The 23,034-nt window shown below is 42.5% G+C and overlaps 1 protein-coding gene across 4 annotated transcripts in view; it reads right to left on the bottom strand.

Moving 5' to 3' along the window:
• Window positions 1-23,034, bottom strand: part of LOC105934241 (plexin-B1) — a 101,493-nt gene that overhangs the window by 49,979 nt on the left and 28,480 nt on the right. For 2 of the 4 annotated variants that reach the window (XM_036152055.1, XM_036152157.1), the window contains exons 2-4: window positions 7,998-8,097; window positions 3,098-3,971; window positions 2,725-2,964 (exon numbers count right to left, since the gene is read on the bottom strand). In XM_036152055.1, coding sequence (XP_036007948.1) covers window positions 2,725-2,964; window positions 3,098-3,971; window positions 7,998-8,050 — 1,167 coding nt within the window. In that variant the 5' untranslated portion in view covers window positions 8,051-8,097. Of the gene's footprint in view, window positions 1-2,724; window positions 2,965-3,097; window positions 3,972-7,997; window positions 8,098-14,747; window positions 14,880-23,034 lie in introns of those variants that run through there. The other 2 variants (XM_036152121.1, XM_036152081.1) reach the window with 2 other exon arrangements.

Raw genomic sequence — 23,034 nt, 5'->3', positions numbered from 1 at the left:
TTAGTAGTTACAGTGCCTTACAAAAGTATTCATGCTTCTAGGAATTTCCCATGTTTTCTTGCCTCACAACCTGGAATCAAAATGGATTGTTTGAGAGTTTGCACCCTTTCATTTACAAAACATGCCTACAGATTTGAAAATTCTTTTTTTTTTTTGGACCAGTCTTTATGGGCTCGCCGCATCTTGCCACTGGGATTTCTGCCCATTCTTCAAGGGTAAACTGCTCCAGCTCCTTCATGCTGGATGTTTTTTGCTTGTGGACAGCAATCTTCAAGTCTAACCAAATATCCTCAAATGGATTGATGTCTGGACTTTGACTAGGCCAGTCCAACACATGTAAATGTTTCCCCTTAAACCATCCTAGTTTTGCTTTAGCAGTATGCTCCGGGTTATTGTCCTGATGGAAGGTGAACCACCAGCCCAGTCTCTAATCACAGTTAGACTGACACCGGTTCTGCTCTAGAACGTCCCTGTATTCAGCACCATCCAGCATTCCCTCAACTCAGACCAGTATGCCAGTCCCCGTTGCTTAAATACCTCCCTACAAGAAGATGCTGCTACCAAATGCTTCAATGTGGGTATGGTGTTCTTTTGGTGATGAGATGTACAAGTTTGGGCCAGACATACCATTTCCTTGGTGGCTGAAATGTAAAATTTTGGTCTCATCTGACCAGAGCCCGTGCCTCCACACATTAGGGGAGTTGCTAATGTACCTCTTGGCAAACTCAAAACTTGCCTTCTTATTTTTAACACCAAGGGCTTTTTTCTGGCCTCTCTTCCAATTAGCTCCATGGAGCTAATTGTGGTCATATGGACAGATCCTCCAGTATCTGTTGTGGAGCTCTGCAGCCCATTCAGGATGACCTATGGTTTCTGTGCTGCCTCTCTGATTAATGCTCTCCTTGCCCGGTCTGTGAGTTCTGCTGGGCGGCCCTCTCTTGGCAGGTTTGTTGTGGTACCATGTGCTTTCCATTTGAAGACAATGGATTGGATGGCGCTCGAGGGAACCACAAAGATTAGATTTTTTTTCTTTAACACCACCCTGACTTGTACTTCTCAACAACTTTTGTCCCCGACTTGTTTGAGGGAGCTCCTTGGTCTCCTTGGTGTGATGCTTTTTGCTCAGTGGTGCTGCAGCCCTGGGGCCTTTTAGAAAAGGGGCGGTTATACTGACAGATCATTGGACATTATTTAGTTAATTATGTGACTTTTGTATTATATATATATATATATATATACAAACACACACACTTAAACAACACAATGTTACTCCAAGTCAATCACACTTCTGTGAAATCAAACTGTCAACACTGATTGACAAACAGTCTCAGCTGTTATTGTTCAGATTGAAAAGACAACAGGTGGAAACTAGATCCCCCCAATAAAGGAGAGGTTCTGCAGGTGGTGACCACAGACCACTTCTCAGTTCCTCTGCTTTCTGGCTGATGTTTTGGTTACTTTTGAAAGCCGGAGGTGCTTTCACTCTAATGGTAGCATGAGACGGAGTCTACAACCCACACAAGTGGCTCAGGTAGTGCAGCTCATCCAGGATGGCACATCAATGCGAGCTGTGGCAAGAAGGTTGCTGTGTCTGTCAGTGTAGCATCCAGAGCATGGAGGCGCTACCAGGAGACAGGCCAGTACATCAGGAGATGTGGAGGAGGCTGTAGGAGGGCATCAGCCCTGCAGCAGGACTGCTACCTCCACCTTTTTGCAAGGAGAAACAGGAGGAGCACTGCCAGAGCCCTGCAAAATGACCTCTAGCAGACCACCAATGTGCATGTGTCTGCTCAGACAACCAGAAACAGACTCCATGAGGGTGGTATGAGGGCCTGCCATCAGGTACAGAAAGGAAATCCTCAGACCCATTGTGAGACAATATGCTGGTGTGGTTGGCCTTGGGCTCCTCCTAATGCAAGACTATGCTAGACCTCATGTGGCTGGAGTGTGTCAGTAGCAAGATGAATGCATTGATGCTATGGACTGGCCCACCTGTTCCCCAGACATGAATCCAGCTGAGCGCATCTGGAACATCATGTCTCGCTCCATCCACCAATGCCACGTTGCACCACAGACTGTCCAGGAGTTGGCGGATGCATTAGTCCAGGTCTGGGAGGAGATTTCTCAGGAGACCATCCACCACCTCATCAGAAGCATGCCCAGGTGTTGTAGGAAGGTCATACAGGAACATGGAGGCCACACACACTGCTGAGCCTCAGTACGACTTGTTTTAAGGACATTACATCAAAGCTGCATCTGCCTGTAGTTTGTTTTTCCACTTTCATTTTGAGTGTGGCTCCAAATCCAGACCTCCATGGGTTAATACATTTGATTACCATTGATCACTTTGGAAGATTTTGTTGTCAGCATATACAACTATTTAAAGAACAAATTATTTAATAAAAATATCCCATTCATTCAGAATTAGGATGTGTTATTTTAGCATATATTTGTTACGTACATGCTGGTACGTAACAAAATGGGTAAAAGCCAGGTAGTGTGAACACCTTTGCTAGGCACTGTAAAAGGACATTAAAAAATAGTATTATCTGTATATAAAAACACCAACCATAATGGTAGCAAAGAAGGAAATAAATATTTTTCTCGGTCTTGTCTGAGAGTAAGGGTGCTTTCAAAACCCTGCAGCTCAGAAATGTTTGCTTTTCAGCTGTAACATCTGGACTTTTGTTTGATGCCCAACACATTTTCCTCTTGCATCCTTACCGGAGGGAGGCTGGCACAGCTGGACTTGACCTCATACTCTATGTAGGCCACCTCCCCTCTACCCTCAACAAACCCCTTGTGGGTGTAGCAGAGGTCACGGGTGGAGTCGATGTGCCTGTCGAGTTCCTCCAGAGGGAAAACGCACAAGGCCGAGGGATCCAAGGGGCTGTTTGTTGAGCCAGTGCGAGCAGAGAAGACTCCCAGCAGATCTTCGCCTTGCTGGCCCGCACCTTGGCCCACCTGTTGCAACAAAGGTGTGGGAATTAACGCAGGATAACACAACAGTACTGCAACCTGCTAAGGAAAGAAGGATGCAGATGATGCAAATAATGTACCAGTCAATGTAATAATGTGAATTGTTTTAGTCAAGTACCTGGGCTGCCTGAAGCAGGTTATAGTTCATGGAAGGAGAAAATGGAGATTGGCAGACAAGGGGAACTTCCACATAAGAATAGTAGGAGGTGTCTTCCAGGCATACCCTGCCGACATAAGTCTGGTAGTCCCTCGATGCTGACTTGATGTCCCGGCGGTAAAACAGGAAGTACACGTACGAGCGGCGTGTGAAAGCAGTTATGAAATTATGGTCGTATTCTGACAGGCGTCCTGCTACAGCCAGCTTGGCGGTGTCCTCATAGGAAAAGATGAGTTCTGATGAAAGGTGGCGGGTGGAGATGGGTGGGTGGCCGGCAGTGTAGCCCCGACCCACGTACATCACTGTCCTATCTCCGCCAGGAACTCCAACCACCAACCCAACAGTTGAGACTAACGGATCGTTGGCTGCGACGTACTGAGTCTCCGCAGGCCTTTCAGCAGAGAAGAGGACTTTCTTGATGGATCCCAAGCTTCGTTTCTGGCACGTTCCCTGCTGAACACTGCCACATGTGATTAGCTCCAACGCCTTTGGATCCACCAGGAGCAGCTTGTTGTGATTACTGGTTACTCTGGCCTGGGGACAGTGGCTCTCTGTGACTGGAGGAACACAGTCTTTGCTGTCGCTCACCGGGCCGGTGGTTTCCTCTTGCTCCAGCCTGAGTCCGTCTGACCCATCCAGCTGAAAGAGGTGATTCCTGGCGCCAAGGTACACCGTCCCCACGGCAGGGTCCGGGTGCAGCACAAGGTGCTGGAACTCGGTGTCATTGCGGGAAAACCGTGGGTAGGAGTGAGCATTGGCAGTGGCAATGATGAAGAGAGGAAGAAAGACGACCAGGCAGGAGTTCAAAGCCTTCCCATGTAGCATGGCAAATATTCTGTTGGGAGAAGAAAAACAATTGGTTAGAAAGTTTGATGTGTAACACCGCAGGGAGGTCAGGGAGGACGTTGTGGAGAAGTTTAAAGAGTGTTTAGGTGACAAAACAGTATTCCAACCTTTCACCATCCCAGAGCTCTGGTTCATGACTTGTAGTTTGCCACCACAAGTCATGAAGGGGGCACAGTGGAAGAAGGTGCTCTGGTCTGAAGAGACCAAATTGCTTGGCCTACATGCAAAATGCTATGTAGCAAAACAATAATGCAGATCACTATTATCACTACTACACTCAGACACTCCATGGCTCAGTTGATTGACCAAAAGTGGAATAACCAAACAAATCTTTCCCAAGAAGTTAGAAAGTTAGATGAAATAGGAACTGGTAAGGGAGAGCCAAGAGCCTGACAGCAACAGTGAAGGGATTGCAGGGGTTTCTGGTTAGCACTGGTCATGACAACGATCTCTTAAATTCTTCAAATGTCTGGAGAAGTGTTGAGAGAGAGAAATGACTTCCTCCCACAATCATGTTGAAGAATTAGTTCAGATTTGAACCAAACTGGAACTTTAGAACACCATCATTCAAAAGGTATGTAATGTGGTGATGGCAGCAGGACGCTAAGGGTTACTTCACCTAAAGGGACTAGACTTTTTTTCATGTGAACAGTTCATGTGAACAGCAACTCAATTAATAAATTTATTCTAATTAGATAAAATGACAATTTGGACAGAAGAACTGTAACGGGTCAGAACAGACTAGCCAGAACCCAGAACTGACTTCTAACAGAAAATATGTGGAGTCCTGTGAAGAGGACAAGAGATGTCTTTACTATCTGGGAGATGCAGAACTTTTACAAGGCGGGGTGAGGGTATATCATCTGTGGTATGCTGATAGACCAAAGAAGACTAAAATCAAAACAACATGTTTGCAACAAGGTCATTCCATCTTTCTCTAATGTCTCTCCCTTTTACATGTCTCTCCCGTTTACATGTTCCCCTCAGACAGATTTATCTTTTTTTTTTTTTTTCAGTTGAATTGAACAGGGCAAACAATGTCTGTGGGAAAACCTTTTGAAATAATCTATCAAGGCGTCATTTTATTCCCTCACTAAGCACAGGAATTTGGCGTGCAGACTTTTGAGAGCCCCTGTAAACCCGCAATGCTCCAGCAGCGGCGGCCACCGTTTTAGCGAGCGTTGTCAAAACTCCAGCAGCCACAGCATCCTTCACATGTGAAACGATTAAAACATGGGCTCTCATTTCCCGTTTCAACAGCCATCGCTCAACACCTCGGACGAAAGTGCTTTGTGGACACTGAGAGCCTTTGCATTAGAGAGAAGCTCTTTAATTATTGAGCAGATTCCTTAGACCTTTCGCTGACCTCAGTGAGAAAAGGTCACTGAAAGACATAAGTGTGGATGGAGCCCACCGAAAACCAAGGACACGAATGACACTTTGATGAGCCCTGGTGAGCATTATTTACACCTCAACACCCTGCATAATGACAGTGAGGACAAATCTATCACAGACTGTGATATTAAGAAAAAAATATATTATTGTGCAGCATTCGTTCAAAGTGCAAATAGACTGCAAAGACATTAAGGATGCAGTAGCATCTCACCTAGACGTCTACCTCCCGCAGCTACAAATCAGTGCGGAGATAAGGGGGGATAGAAGGGGGGAGAGTGGGATCTCTGTGAGTGGGTGTGGGTGGGTGTGTTTGTACAGAAGCAGGCAACATACAAGAGCAGGTGCATGTGTCAGACGAGTGCATCTCTGGTCTCCCCTTTACTTATTCATGAGCACAATAAGAAGTATTATAAGACATAACCTCCACGCCCACTTTCTGAGGACCAGAGTTCTAGATTTGCTGGATGAGTGGATGAATCAGGGATTATTAAATCTGTCAAGCAGGCCTAAAAAAAAAAAATCATACTGTCCTCTGAGACAGTAGAGAGGTCTTTTTGAATACAGATATAAAATAATGTCCTGGGCCTCATGTTTTATTCATGCAGAAGCCTGGTTTTAGGAGAAGATGGGCATTCTTTTTTTTTTTTTATCTGGATGGTTTGAGCAAATTCCTGTTAGATCTGAGCCAAAGATGTATCTTCACTTTATGCTTTATCTTCTAAATGAAAATAAAGAAAACATTCCTACCAGATTAAAACAACGAATACAACAAGGCCCAAGACATTATAAAGAACTATTTTTAAGGCCACAGATAGATAACCCAAAGTGCTTTACAGGGAATCAAAATAATTACATTAAAATAACTAAAACCTTTAAATTTGGTGCAGGTAGATCAAAAAGAAAAATCAGAAATACAACCAGATTATGTGTTTAAACTTGCGTTCTCCATTAGGCAACACAACTGGAAAAAAAAAAAAAGATAAGAATAGCTTTCTTGATTATAATCTCAGACTGACGGGACTGACCGTCCTCAGCCAATCGAAAACTCAGAACTTTGGTCTTTCTCTGCTCAGTGAACGCACCTACAAAATGGCATAATTCCTTCTCTTTTTTTTTACTGCTAATCCAGTGATTATGTTTAAATGTAGGGATAAAATTAGTGTGGAATGAGCAGGATGTGGTAATATGACAGCGAAGACAGCTGCGGCTGAGGGTGAGCAGAGAGCTCAGATTTATGGGGAATCCCCCCATAATCCTCTGGTGAGGGCAGTAAATTTTAAGCAACGCCCCTTTAGTTCTGTAATCCCAGCACACAGGCCTGTAATCTCGGGGGATCAATCTGTGTGATGTGAAAGGACGTAGTGATCGGTAATGGAGGGCTTGTGGTTTGCGTATTTACTGCAGAGGTATGATCTTGAAAGGGCTGTAAACACAACAAGGTGTCCAGCGTAAAGCACTAATCTGAATATGAGGGGCTCCGAATAGTTTCATTTACTTTGCCAGACAAAAATCTCACCCTGACACCAAATGGGGTTCTTGTACACCAAACACATGGGAGGGACTAAGTAATCAAAATGCTTGAAAAGAAAATTAAGCAAGTTTCCCAACAGTAACTACCAAAGTGTTGCTAACATTAGTAAGCATCTAATCATCTCTCAAAAATGTCCCCCTCCCCCAGCTTTTTGAAACTTTAATAATGACGAGATCAAAGTAAATCATTTTGCAACTGTTACCTCCTTTAGTTTATTTCGGTATACAGAGTTTAGTATACATCCTTTTATCCACACCATTGCAGGTTTTACTAGATTCTGTACTTGGTTTGGTCCCAAACCTGATCTATTTGCCTGGTAAACACCTTCTGGTGAGCTTTCTAGCCGACACCTGAAGGGTCTGAATCAAAACTGACTGGTATATGGAACTAATTTTAACTTCATCTACCTTAACAAAAAGCACATTTAGCTGTCAGATGTACAAATGTCATCTATCCAACTCAAATCTTTAGGGCACAGGTCCAAGTTAAGTTTGAAGTCCTTTATTTTGTCTACTGAAACTAGCGCCTTCATCTCTCTCATCTCGTGACAAAAGCATGATGCTGCCACCGCCGCTGTTCGCTGCTGAGCTTCTTTCCCTTAGGTTATGCTTGTTGATGTTGTTTCTGTGACAATTACACAGTCTGGAATTTTGGCCAAAAAAGGTCTGCTTGGTTCCTTCAGATGTTAACAAATTCTCCAAAAGGATTCTGGGAGATATTAGTCAGGCATGTTTTGCAACCCTGCTCTGAGTCCAGTCATGATGTATGTAAAACACAGGAAGACTGTAACATATAGAACCCAACCAGCGCAGCTCATTCAGTGCTGCTGTCTGCTTCATGGCCACCAACCAGTTTACATCTCTTCCAGAAAAAAAAAAAAAAAAAAAAAAACAGTTTTCATCGTGGCTCGCTATGGTCTACATTCTCACATAAAGGCTGCAAAGATATAATACCAACAGCAGAGTGGGCTTTTTAATTCGACTTTTTTTACGTTTTCCAGCCACTTTTAAACTTAATCCAGCCGCTTCCAAAGAGCATGGGAACAATCTCAGATAAATTATCACTGCTACTCCGGGCAAACGTCCTCACCTGCTCTTTGACCGGCCAACATATTTATAGCCTCCGGCGATCCTCGACGCCATGGGAACTTCCTCTCACCAGCCAGCTACCATGACATCAGACTGCCTGTCTGTGGCGAGGAACAAAGCGGGGATGGACAGGGAAGAACGGACTCATGAGAAATACAGCGGGTCCATGAAAACAAAAAAAAAGACAAAATGATATGTCTACTCTGGGATATCGCTTCTGGTTTTGAAGACCTTTCAAGTGCCTTCAGTTAACTCGTCACAGCAACCACTCTGAACTGTGCGTTGCTCTTTTGTAACCATCTGTTGCATCTTCTGATTGAATGCCTCTTCTTTATCTAGAAGCTGGAGTGGAATACCAGCACCACCCTGTACAAAAGCAGAGGAGTGGTTCCTCACATGCTGGCCATAAACAATTCCCATAGTTCATCTGTTGTACGTGGTATGCAGTGTGTTACACCATGGTGACAGACCAGGGAGCTAAAAATACCCTCTGGTAGAGGAGAGAAAACAGAGCCCCGTCTAAAATATGATTAAACATGCATATCGAAACATGTGAGGGATTTCCTCAGTGCCCGACAGGGTCTGCAAAGGCAGTTCCTCAACCAGGATCAGCCTGACAAATCAATGAAGAGTGTACGTGCAAAGTGCTGTGACGATGTATTTGCTCCCTTACAGATATCTTCAATTTTAGCTGTTATCGTCACACATTTTTCAGCAATCTCGCTATAAATATGCAATAGCTATGGATCTGTGCTGCCAAAAACAGTGCTTTCAGGTATTCTTGTTTTCTTTTCCGTCCGTTTCAGTCACATGATACACACAGGAGTTAGTAATTGACTGCATAAGCATTGTTTCTGATGACTGCAATCAAGAAACACGGCTGGTAGGGCTGGGCGATAAATCGATTTAATCGATTAATTTGAATTTACAATTCTTTAAGATTTCATTTTTGGAAAATCTGGATTTTATTTTGCCAATACACTCATTGGGTTTCCATGAAGAGAACAGCATGTGATGCTGAATATATGTTTAGGCAAATGTATTGTCAAAATATTGTTAAGTAGAAACTTTTTTTACCATAATACGAGGTACTTCATTTACTTATTTACTTTTTTTTTTAACTTAGTTTGAAGTTCACAAGTGCAGTGAAGCCTGTTCTTTGATCAATGTGTAATACCACTAGCAGCAAATGTTTTATTATATTTTCATGGTTTATAATGGCACGGCTGCCATCTTGTTTTACAAGCATGTTTCACAGCTTGTTTTTAGTTGCACTATGAATTCAGGTCAACTCCCTGATGAAATGCTTGACATAAAAGCAAGGTTTTAAAATAATTTCTTTAATTTCTTTTTGTGAAACAAAAAGGAGGAAAAAAATCGATTAATCAGATTTGGTTAATCCATATCGCCCAGCCCTAACGGCTGGTAGAAAAACAAAGAACAGAAACAGTCACTGACATATGTCAGTCTAGAAAGGGTTAAAAGTCTTTGGTACTAAACAACGTTGAGAGACAATATGTACAGATGGAAAAAAAATATGCCATGGTGATCAATGTTCCCGGAAGTGGCAGGAAACAGAAAGAGAGCATCTAACCCACAGTCAAACATAGTGGTGGTAATGTGATGGTCTGAGCTTGTTTTGGTGCTTTAGAGCCTGGGGGACTTGACGTATATGAAACCATTCATTCTGCTTTCTACCAATAACTGCTGAAGGAGAGTTTATGATCCTAAGCTCAAGGGAGAAAGAAAAAAAAAAACAGCGAGTTCACTGCTGAATGGTTTAAAGGATAAAATAAAACCAAGGTTTTAGAGTTAACCAGTCAGAAGCTGAACTCAAATCTTATCAAAAAACCTTGGAGGCCCTATGAGTTATGAGATTTAGGGGGTAATACACAGGGCCAGGTCCATAGGAGTAGCATTTTCCCTTAATAAATCAAATTTGAAAACGGCTTTTTGTTTTTAATCAAGTTACCTTTGTTTAACATTAAAAGTTTCTTGATGTTCTGAAACTTTAAAGTGTGCCAGCACAAGTAAGAACAGCAAGTGTAAGAAGTAAGAAATGTTTGTTTGACACTATCTGACAACAAGTATATTTCCAGACCTCTTTTCCATCTCACTCTCTCCATGTTTATTAAGCACTCGCAGACTCGGCTGTGCAAGTTCATTTCTACAGGATTTAATGAGCCGTGACAGCCCACCGAGCACCAAAGACCCCATAAAATATGTGAGGTCAACAGCCTCAGGATAGAGGGGGGAACATTGGGCCCGGAGCCACCGAGTACTGCTTTGCATTGTTATGTGAGAGTTGGGCCGGCCGGCACCTCGCCCCGGGCTTTGCAACAGTAGGATCCGTGGATCCCGTCCAAACAGTACAGTAGTGAAACCAGCAAGGGGGGAGACCAGCAGGGCCAATAGCAACACGCAGTGGGGACACACAGACCAGGCCCATGCATTCGCCTGTAAACACTTGGATTTGTGTGGAAAGTACTGACATTTGCTTTTGGGTGAAATACATGACCCAGTCACTAAAAAGCCTCGGTTGCACTGTCAGCCAAGTGCTCTTAATGCTAAAGCCTGGGAAAAAACACTGCCAAGGAGGACAGTCTCAAAAGCCAGCACATCCACGCAGAAATACACGCAAAAGCAAACAAACTATAATACCCCGCAAAACAGGCGGAGAGAATGCCGTCTGGAATAACACCCAACAGAAATGTATCTTTTTAACCTTTAATGCAGAAGTTAAAAACTTTCCCAAACTTTATGACCTACATAGCCTGATAACCACTGGGTTTTAAATAAGAACTGGAATAGATAAGATGACTTGATCAAAAGATTTGAGATGCTGCCCAACTAATCTGTTGGCGTGCCAGGGCACGCAATGACTTACGAAGTGTTGGAATCAGTTCTTAATTAGACAGGAATGTAAGATCTCTGGCTAGCTTACATCTTGGCAACATGGTAAGTAAAGAAAGTGTTGCAGTAATTACGATAAAAAATCTATATAAATAATATCAATATCTGCCCTACTTGAAAAATTACTAATCAACATTTTTTTTTGTTATTTAAGCTTAAAGGTTCAGATCTGGAAGAGCTTTGCATTGCGTGTCCAAATTCAAATACATGGCAGCTTTAAACATGGCAGCTTTCAGAGGCGGTCCAACAGATTCTGGTTTCGGCTGATTTCAAACGCCTAAAGAGTGAACTCATTACTGTAAACTTAAGTTTTAATATCAACAATTGGATTACACAAACATTGACCTCAAAAGTCTGCTACAAAGGCTCCTTGCGGTTTTTGATTTAATAGAAATTGAAAGAATGGTAATTTTCTTACTACTATTGCATCAAAGCAGATGTCTCTAATCTTTAACGATTTTTATACGAGATGCGCCAAAAATCATCTGATGAGTGGAATCTGTCAGTTCTTAGTTTGATTAGCTCCTATATCGGACCGGCCACATAGAAATTTACCTTTTTCCCAGTTAATACATGCACCGCATCTGTGCCACAGGGTCACGGTAGAAACAGTCTTTGGTGTGCAGTTAAGACTACGTGAGGCCATTTCCAGTATAAGTTAAATTGAAAACGAGGAAAGCTTTGAGAAGAGAAACCACGTATCTCACCATGAGTTTTATTCAGGCCACAAAAGAGCGAGAGTTTCGGTAGATAACAGGAAGTCTGAGTGTATTACTATATCTATCATGGAGCATGATCTATTTGGAAAACCTCAGAGTTAAGGCAAGGGTCTGTATTATATGGGGATTAACACAGACTATTTTAGAAACACTAGCCAGGCTAAACACTAATATAAAGCGTTAAACATAGTTTAAAATGTTAACTCCGCAGTCAATGTTGGTTTTACAGGAACTACAGCAACTTCACTAACACACACACACAACGTGACAACGACTCTGCTTCTAAAATAGATAATTAATGACCTCTTATGGTCATATGGTTGGAATAAATCATCTTGCAGTTCTAGTTTTTACTGTACTTGAAAGGTTAGCGCAGTTTAGGGAAAAAAATGTTTTCAGTTTCGCTACTTCTTATGAACTTAAAGAGAGAAAATCATATTTCAGAACCCGATCGTCAGACAGAGCTGATCGAGAAAGAATTGGCCTGTTTAAAAAAAATTAAAAAATCCTGGCCAATCTATAAAATTGATGGGCTCCTGCTGCGCTAGGAAAGTACCCAAGGTACTAAAGGCTGGTTCACAGGAGTCAATAAAAATATTAATAGTCACAGTTCCTAAAAGGTGAAAACACACACACACAAAAGCCGCTGCATAAAGGTCCATGTGATCACAAAGGGTTTTAGTCAACCCTCAAAGTGACATCTTTAGAGGAAACTGGCTAAACTGAACAGTTTTCAATGTGCGCACCCTGAAACCCTCAGCCTGGTGTGAACTACTATACTCAGCAAGAAGTCTTCATGGTTCAAGATACAAACTAAGAGCTGGCAGTGCCACATTTCCTCCATTGTGTAATTACCAAAAACGAGACGCTTCAGTAATGCAATCATATCTCATATGACACAGCAAACATGCTAACATACCGCCTCCATCCATTAAGGGTTCTCCAGTTTGTGCTCAGTGGCTACGGCTTTCAACCGTCCAGAGGGTTGCTGGCATAAACGATCAAGCCGGAGTTAAATGTTAAAAGAAAGTGAAAGAAATGAGTTTGGTTTTGGCAGACCACGATTATGGAACTGTGATTCCATTAGCACAAATGGACTGCAATATGCTTGTGTAACTGAGCAGGACTTGAACAGATACCCGCTAATTTCATTTTCTCACCAAAGCTGAGGACAGAAAAATCGGCGCCATGAAATTTATACCAAACTGGCTAATTTCTGCCTCAACGAGAACAGACGACACATCGCTGTGGAAATTAACCGTCAGCCTCACAAAGTACGTAGACCTATTTAACTTTTGGTAAGTTTGTATGTGAAGGACCAAGTAAAGAAGCAAGTAAACTTTATTTACATAGCACCTTTAACAGGATAAAAAAATAATAAACCATAAAACACAAAATAAAAAGATAAAAGAGCATAAATGCAACATAAATAAAAAGATAACAGCCAACGGGACAGAGCTCATTTAGGTGAATCTATTCCTGCTCCCTTTGCCATGTTTCTGTCAGAAACATGAAACCCATGCAGTTACTGGAGAAGAGCTCGTTCAGAGCAAATTATGTATTCGCGACGCATCGAAGGTGACAGGCCGACGTCATCAACAGCTGATCGTGGAACTGACAGCACACACCTGGAGCTGTGCCTCACCCGCGGCTGTGGAACGGTGGTCCAGCACGAGATTCAGAGACCGGGATGATGAAAACAATCTTCAATTATTCTCCATGCCCTGAAGGGGAACTGGCCCCAGGAACTGGTCCTGAATTCCACCGTGAAAGTAACCGAGGCCCTTCCCTAAATCACGCTTCATTTTAGAGTTAAACCCAGCCCTGCAGCCGCTCCGTTTCAGTCTCATTCTCCTGTTCCTCGCGCCCGGGTACCTACTCTGAATCATGAGTAGGAACAGGTATTCAGGAGATGAGGGAGAACATCCCAATGGAGGAGGGAAGAACTGGCTGGCAGCAAAACATAAAACATGAAAAAACCCTGACGCAGAGGAGCTGGTGCTGCCAAGTTCAATGCTGGCACCATCTTCCACAAAGTAGTGCATAATAGTGAAGTGCAGCAAACCTGTTGGGCTGTTTCCTACCAGCTTTGCACATCTAGACACTAAATCTTTAGCCCGTTCCTTTTTATGAAATTCGTAGCTTCAAGTTTATTCCGATTAGACCGACGGTGCCTGAGAACAGAATGTTTTAGTGTTGCCACAGAATCTAAACTGGATTTAGGACTGGACTAAGGAAAATTCTAATAGTAATACAAGTGGCATATAAGTCTATAAGTGCAACACAAGATAAGTAAAGTTAAGGTACAAACAGTTTAAACAAAATTAAAAATACCATAAAAATCAGGGGTGCGCTGGTGGCGCAGCGGATAGCGCGATCCATGTACGGAGGCATTTAGTCCTCGACCCGGGTTCGACTTTGACCCGTGGTCTTTTGCCGCATGTCTCCCCCCTCTTCCTGTCAGCCTACTGTGTTAAAAAGCGAGTAAAAAAAACCCATAAAATTATGACTTAAAATGGCGATAAAACAAAAAGGTTTTTAACGATTTTTAAAAATTATCCACAAATTCACAAAACAAGTCTGTTTCGACAATTTAAAAGCTTTGAAGCCAGAGACTGGTATGCCCTGAACACCTCCAACCCCCAATCCACCCCCGTCCCTGTGACCAAAGGCTACGACCTGCAGAATATGCTCTCCTCTGTTCGGTTTAGGGCTGTTCCCCTGATGGAAGATGGTCCAACCTGTTGCTAACAGGCTTTTCCTTCCAAAGTTGCCTTGCAGCTTCTCATCAACCCTGACCTGCTTCCCATTCACTGCTGAAGAAAAGCAACCCCACAGCCTGATGCTGCCACCACCATGTCCACAGTTAGCCAGAGCACCGAAAAGTTTAGTAAAGCTGTCCGAAAAGTTCAATTTTACACCACTGTCATATGAATTCTTAGTTAGAAACATAGAGAAAAAATTGAGGGATATAATACACTGTGCATAATCAACACGCAATTGCCGATATGCTAAGCTGAGGTGTGTTCCGATGCATTAACAGCCACCATCCACCACAGCTGGTGTGTGTTTTTGTGTTGTAGAATGACTTTTTAGATCAGTATGTTTAGATCACTAACATTATGAGAGGCAGATGTGCGGGCTTGGCCTTTCTCCATTTCCGTTGCCTTCGTCTGGGTCAATGTGCATCTCTCTCTCTCCTCTTAGTTCACGTGCAGACACAGAGAGCGTCTCTCTCTCTCGTTCTGTGGCCCTCCGGTGTACTGAAGGGGCTCTCTGTCTCCTCTGGGGGGGGGGCGAATAGTGTCCCTTTCACAGCTCTCCGACCAAGTGGCTGCAGTAAACGGACACAGGATAAAAGCGACTTCCCTTAAAATGAAAAAGAAAGACTGCACGCACACACACACACACACACACATCTATCATGTGCAAACGCCCACACATACGCTCGCTCAGGCCGTTTTATGACAGGATCCATTCACCCTGAAGGCAGCGGTACTTTCTTTTGGGGTAAGCAGGTGTGAGGCTCCCCTGCTTGCTCCAGCACGTCACGCACAGTCCACGGTCCACTGTAAAACCCCGCTGGGGTTTTAATTCCTTATAATCCATCGCTAATGAGCTGCCATTATCTCCATCTGCAAATGACGATCATTCACCGCAGCAGTTTAACAAAGTGGACCATCAGCGAACGGCAAAAAGGCCACTCCTGACATTACACGCGCTTCGTCAACGTGTGCGAGCGAGAAAGAGGAAGCAAGGCCCTCCTAACAGTAGTTTTACGGTTCCTCACTGCGAGGAGCGACATTAAATAATTAAATAGCCAATCACGGAACGGAGCTCCTCGGAACACAGCACTGAGGAAGCAGTAACCAACAATGAAAGGGCATTTTTAAACGTAGTGCGCTTAGGATCTGTGATGAGAAGTGACTGCAGTTCAATTTCAAGACTTTTTTTTATATTTACAGACTGTGAAATGAAAGTTCAGGTCCTTTAATTCAGATTTTCGTATGACACCACAACTATGTGGACCAAGAGCAGAACAGCTAAACGGATCAGAGCCTTGTTAGAATTAGTAGTAATGTTTATGCCACTGAAACAACAGAGTATCAATAAACCTGTTATGACAGGGGCTCTTTAAAAAAAGGCAGTCAATAATAAATGTCCCATTTAAAATAAGTATATGTAAAAATGTATGCAGAAGTAAGGAGATGGAGGAATCAAACACAAACCGACAGGCAGGTCACCAATGGCTAAGTTAAATTGCCCTTAGAATTAAAATTGTGCATGGAGGATAAAGAAAATAGCAGAGGATTTTGGGAAACTTCTCAACAAAAACCTCTATCAACATGTGTTTTCCAGCATTTAACAAGTTTTCTCCCTGAATTGCTCTGCATCCATCGTCACATCAGCCTGGATTAGCTCCTCTGTCCGTGACAAGAAAGAGCAACCCACAGCACGAAGCTGCCACTATTAGTTTGATGTGCAAAACCTGTGAGATTTCCTCCACATACCGTTTTGCGTATACCGTAATTTAACATATAATTTTGGACTCATCTGACCAGAGCATCCTGCGGGGTCCCCTGCATGGCTGCACAGGGGACTTTTAATGGCTGCTGCCTAAAGATTGATAAATGCCACATTAAAGGAGCAAACAACAGACAGCTGTTCTCCAACCGGAGCTGCGCATCTCTGCAGCTCCTCCAGAGTTAGCAAGGGTCTGACTGTTGCTTCTTTGATTCATGTTCGTCTGTCAGTTCAGGTGGATGACTGTGTATTGGTAGTATGGCACGACTGCAGACCTGTTTCCATTTCAGATCACGGGTCGCTGAGAGCTTTGTTGGACGTACAAAGCCTAGGATGTTGGTCTACGTCTAACCTGCTAATCCCGCTTTAAACCGCTCTATAACTTTTTTCACAATGTTTTTAGGGGTACCAGAGTAAAGTGGGTTGACTAAAATGTCATGCCAGACCTTTCAGATGTTAATCCGTGTACATAAATAAATAAATGACACCGATGTGTCCGTTTTTTTCCACAGTTTGAACCATGTGTGGCGAACATGCAAGTGGTCACAACCATTAAGATTTTTATGTTAAATTATGGCCATTAAGATGCCATGATTCAACATAAAAAGATGTCTCTAAATTCCTATCATGTATTTTAAGACTAAATGTATGTACTAAAGAATGCAATATGCAAACGTTGACATGTCATGCATATAAAGATGGCAAAGATTAGAGTACATAAAACCATATTAATCATTTTATCAAATCAAATCTACCCCATGTGGACCCTCTGTTTACCGACATGGGATCTGAGCCTATTTAGAAAGCGTTTGAAGATGCAGCATAATGATGCAGAAGGCTACGAGCCAGACGGGTCGAGACACCATGTAGATATGACGGACAGGAGCTGATGGGGTAGAAATTCTTAAATTCGCCAATGAAGCGGAAGGGTCAGAAAGCATCCATAAAGAAGGTGGTGGTGACTTAATGAGACAGAAAGAGAAGGAAAGAGGATGACTGACAGAAGCAGCTGAGGCTCCATTTAACTTTATAAAGGCTATGGTACACAGGTTGCACTGAAAACTGGCAATATATAACAATGAATATATTTCCCTGGAACTAAGCCTAACTCAGCTGTGCTTTGAATATATAACACGAGAGAGTATTAAAAGGGTGGAGGTTGGGTTAAAAAAAGCTGCTGCTGACAGCAGTGGACAAAAGCAGAGCGAGGAGGAGTCTACAAATCATGCCACAATTACAAACTTCAACTCTCTGGCCTGTGGTAGAGCCAGCAGATCGGCCCGACTGCAATGTCAATATCACAATAAGCAAGGGCTGGATGACAAAGCACAAATGGAGCCTACTAGAATAAAACTGCTATTCAGTGCAAGTGCTTTTCTCTTTTGCCACGCAGTGTGTAATAGATTCTTCAAGACAAAGATGATTAAATCCCCTCCAGGTTGCAGAGTGTTCGACGTACCCCGTTCGGCCACTTTGTAGCATGCTGGGGGACAGAGAAATGAGTTGCGTGGGTTAATACACCCAACAACTGCACATTTTTACTTATCTACTTGTAACTTCGGCTTCCTACAGCTTGGAGTACAAAAATCACAGCAAAAACAAAAAAAATGGCAGTTTTGCAAAATTGGTTAGCCAGAAGTCTGTGTCCTTGTTTAGCAGCTCCGCGGCAAATACTGTGACGTAATAGTTTAACAAACATAATAGAGACCAGAGAAAACTAAACAATCTACAAAAATATGATCCAAACTGAATATAAAGACATCCACGTAGCACCCGGAAAGACAACGTTCAACTTCCCTGCACTCCTAGAGACTCCGATTATACAACAAAACGTAATTAAGTGCTAACAAAGTGAATTTTGCATTATTGCCTTCAAGATATTTGCCCAGGGCTCTCTGAAGTCAGAATGAATACAAATCTGATATTTTAAACTGATTATCGCATCTAAGTGAATGGCGCAACTACCATTAGTGGAGCCAAAGTCTGTGTCTGTATTTCATACAGAATGTAGTTTCCTACCTTGACGAAGAGGTTTCCAAAACTTCGCCAACAATGTCAAGTCCAGCATTTTTCATGACATAGAAGCAGAGAGGAACAAATCAGGCCAAGCTGCTGTAATGTTTGGATTCCTGTTCTCTGCTCAAAGTCACGCTCTCACAGTCTCACAGCCTGAATGGAGCACAGACACGTCTGGACAGGTAGAACTTTAAATTTCCTTTTTAAATAGCATCCAACATATCTTATGTTCCTCTGACTTCATATTAAATACCCTATTGATAGAGAAATCAGCTAACTTTGAGTCTTCCTCCTTCAGTAAAACTTCCACACCAAAGAGTGTCGCCATTTGTGCCACCAAGTAGCTCCTTATAGGGTTAGCAGAGCAGAGTCTACTGGCCATTCAATTTTGGCCAAGAGCTACAAAGCATTGCATCTCCCATGATAAATGCGACAGCGGTTTTAGGTACTGAGTGCATTGGATGTATTCTATTAAGGCAAAGCTGGTAGCGAGACAAGTAGGAAGGCATTTGCATTCAGGACAAGTCCAGCTCAAGTGGCATCTCTGTGCCAGTCTGGGCTTTAACTTCAGGCTGACCATATGCTCGCATAAGACATGATGTCATCAAGCACGCGCTGGGAGAGTCATTGTGTGGCAGAATACTAACAAGGAGGTGGGGTGGGACAACCGTGTGCATTCATGTGTTTGTGGATGGCCTGCATACATTACCACCTACGGCTTGTAGGGCCACCTCCCAACTAGAGTGCGCACGCGCACAAACACACACACACACACACACACACACACACACACACACACAGAGCTCTCTCGTCTTTCACAGCACTCAATAGACTGAGAAAGTCCTTTGTCGTCCTTCGTTGTTGTGACGACGTGGCTGGGTCCGGTGAATAGAGTTGAGGTCCAGCTCTCCCAATCAGTGAGCATTTGAATCGGTTTGTCGCACTGTCTCTAGACGCTTGAGCAACTCTCTGCCCCACTGAAAGGCCAGCAATGTAGCTTGGTGGCTTTATGTTTGTAAAGAAAAAAAAAAAAAAGCCTTTCAGTCTTATTTTAGGACGTCTGGGAAACATTAAATAAGATTTTCAGCCTGGATATTAAATTAAAGATTTGAACAGAAATGGAAAAAGCTGCAACCAGACAAGTCCAATGGCAATAGAGCAGATTCTGACTAAAACAGTAATATGCCTGCAGTGAGGCTCGAGGAAGCTTTCTGCCCAGACGCCAGTTTTAGAACTTTTATCATTATGAATCATGCAGTGTGTTTTCTCAAAAGGCTCCTGAACGAGAAGAAAGAGCCCCTCGTCTATTCCCAGAGGAACCTATTGCTGGATGTTGAAACATTGGAGTGTGAGAATATGATTTGTTTTATTCATGGGGCTCGTGACCCCTGGCAAACCCCTGACTCATAACGCGCTAAGTGGAGCCAGCCCCACGTCCCCTTCTGTCTCAGCCAGTCTCAGCATAGCCTCCTCTTGGCCGTCCCTCCCTCTCTCTGTCCTCCATGCTTGGTATCCAAGGCGCCTCTCTAGATGCCATGCATTTTCCAAATGTTTAGACAGGGATTCTTTGCTGCTGTTGTCCAGCAGCTCTATACCACCAGGCCAAGACTAGTTCCTTAACCAGAGAAATGTCTTGCACAAGTTCAGTTAACCACTGTTAAAGTAAACCGTTAAACAGAATACAATATATTACATCTTAGGTTTGCCTTAGATGCTTTGTTGAAGCTCAAACAAATCAGAACGCTCTACTTTAAAATACTAGGAAAGAAAATGAGAATTATGATCATGTTAAAAAAAGGAATTATTAATTAAACAAGAAGTCAAAATAGAATAACCTGTGAGAAATATTAAGCTTACCCATGTTGCTGCCAAAAGGATTAAAGAGGGAATGTAGCAGCCATTTCATGGACTTATAATCAGCAAATACGCCGCCTCTTTAAAATCAGGTGTTTGGAGAGCCTGAAGTATGCAGGTGACTGATTTCACGGCAGAGAGACATTAGCAATCACGTCAGAGAAGCTGCTTCCTTTTAATCTGGATAGGGTTATTTAGACATTTGTTCAACAGCATGAAAGATTTCACGAGGGGAAACATGTCAAATGACAACCTTGATGACATTTTCAGGAGTGGACGTACAAACAGATTCTCCCCAAAGTCAGGCCTCACAATCCTCACAGAAACTGCAAAAAGAAATTATTGTCTTTTAACATTTAATGTTAAAAAACGTCGGAAAAGACATGGAGAGGATAAAGAGCAAGAGGCAGAGCAAGTAAGCCTTGTTCTTACGGGTTGCCTGAGAAAGCCTAATTTATCTGTAATCAAGAATATGGAAGTGTGACTCAGGTTTGCAAAGTTGCATCTAAATAACCTTAAAGAAAGTTCTGAAGCACCGTCCTCTGGACAAATGAGATAAAGTAATGATGTCTGAGGATATAACAAATCGCCATGTTTAGACTAATAAACAGCACATCTGCACAAACACCTCTAATACTGCAGGGCATGATGCTGGTGGTGTTAGGATTGGGGCATTGTGCTTGCTAAAGCACGCCAGGGGAAAACGTAAAGTCATCTCCCTGACAGCTAAAGCTTGGCCCAAACTAGGTCATCCAGAGGACAATGATCCCAAACGCAACAGTAAACCTACAGCAGAATAGAAAAACGGTTAAGGTGCTGACATGCAAAAGTCCAGACTTCAACCTGAACTGAACGACTGTGGCAGGTTCTTAGCAGAACTGTGTAGAAACAAAGCGCCACTGGTGATAAATGTGGCTTAATGGGTCTGGAATCATAGGATGTACTTAGATTTTCCACACATGGCTTTTGAGTTTTGGCTTAATTTTTATTTAAATATAACAGTGGGAAATCTGCCGTCTGTTTTACTAACCTGGAACTAAAAATAAAGGATATTCGAATCTGGTCATGATGAGAAAGCTCTGGTATGTAAAACACTAGACTTGAAAATTGTTCTTATAACAGTAGACTTTTTTTTATCATCATAAGCAGTGCTTCCATTTAACAAAGTTGGGGTCCTGACGCAAACTTGCAATTTTAATGGCAGCCTGATAAAAGAGCCTGCTCCATTTTAATTTCACACTAATTCCACTAAATCTGTACAGAGACATTTCTGAAGAATCCAACCTCATTTTATGCGGCTCCTTGGTTCTAGAGTGAGGCTATCCGACAGTTGAACCACTGAGAAAACAATATAACAAAGCCCTGCATTAATATTTCACAGGCTTGGCTGGTCACTTGGATGTGCCGAGACAGCCTACTTTCATCCCGGATGCGTTTTATCTGCAGCCAGGGTGCCCATGCTGACATAAACCCACTGAAGCTTTAAAAAGGTAGCGGTGACAGGCGTTCCTAATCCGCATTTCTTTCACAATCACCCTCCACACTCTTACAGATTCTTTTTAACCCATTAGGCGGCTACTGGCGGGTGCTTCCTGGATCTAATGCGCTCTTTACATTAGTGAAGACCAGCTGGTTAAACACTACTTTCATAAACATGAACCACAGGAAACAGCTGCAAAATTCATAGATTCGATGGATTAACGTTGATTCCTCCAAGTGCCTGCGAAACACACCAAAATAAGATCTCTGCCACGATAATTTTAGTTTACCGATTATCAAAGAAATATTTCCACATTTAACAGAACATAGCAGCAAACTGGCAGTAGAACAGTGAGCTGTAGCATCATTAAAAAGTTTACTGAATAACAGAAAATGTCTATACCAGCGGTTCTCAAACCTCTGTGTTCCAGCCGGGTTGAAGCACCCCTAGTCTTCAAAAAATAAAATTTAAAAAGCAACAAGCCTTTTTATAGTCATATTAAAGGCAGTGTGTTTAATCATGCTCCAATGACCAGAACACACGTGACAAAAAAATAAATAAAAAAATTGCAGTTTCACTTACAATAACACCATCATAACAAAGGTTTTGGAAATAAAATCAGAATGAGGGCAGCATGGGCAGCGCTGTTTGTAGGCGCGGCGCGATCGATAGAGACCGAGTCACTCGATTTAATCTTGTAAATAAAACGTTCAACCCGAATTCATTTGTCCCTCTACTGACTTCTAAATAAATGCATTTTTGTGTCAATACTGTATCGTTCTGTTACGACATCCAAGCACCAGACCGATGTTTTGCTGCTAACACTTTATTTTAGGACGAACAGAACGGGACAGCTTTCACCCCGCCAGTCCCCCGAACCACCACTCCTCCCCCCGGAAGCCACATATTTCAACCCAAAACAACCTAACTTAAAGAAACAGTAAGTGTGCAACAGCACTTAGCACTAAAGTCTAATGCATCACAAAACATTTTCATTTATTGATTAAATTCACAGTTTTTGTTTTAATTTTTACAAAGGAAATGTTTATTTACACATTTTTATGGTGTGGGGGAAAAAAAAAAAAACACTGTCAGACCACCATTACAGTTTTCTCGTGCACCTCCTAGTGGTAGCTCGCGCACCACACTTTTGGAATCCCTGATCTATACGAATGAAAGGTAGGCTTAAAAATCTAATAAGAGACAATACATGTGACTGAACAGGCGTTATTTGGGATCACCATTCTTTAAGCCTTTTTTTTTTTTTAAATGGAGAAGAGCTTTTAACCAGTTGTGAGTGGTGTTCGAACATACTTGCACATTTAAACATTCCTGCAAGCAGAATTTGTGCATCAATATCGCCATTAATGCATACAGTCCTGCAATTCCTAAGGGAATTCACTGCTGTTCGACAGTTTTTGAAAATGAATCTCACGAGCTATTACAAATGTCTTATTACTTATTTTTACTTTATTCTTTCGGTTTGTTTTGAAATATACCATTTTACAAACTAAACTTAATTTCAAAAAGGT

This window comes from Fundulus heteroclitus, chromosome 1 (genome assembly GCF_011125445.2).
Source record: "Fundulus heteroclitus isolate FHET01 chromosome 1, MU-UCD_Fhet_4.1, whole genome shotgun sequence".
Taxonomy (NCBI): Eukaryota; Metazoa; Chordata; class Actinopteri; order Cyprinodontiformes; family Fundulidae; genus Fundulus; species Fundulus heteroclitus.
This window is presented reverse-complemented; position numbering and strand designations above follow the sequence as displayed.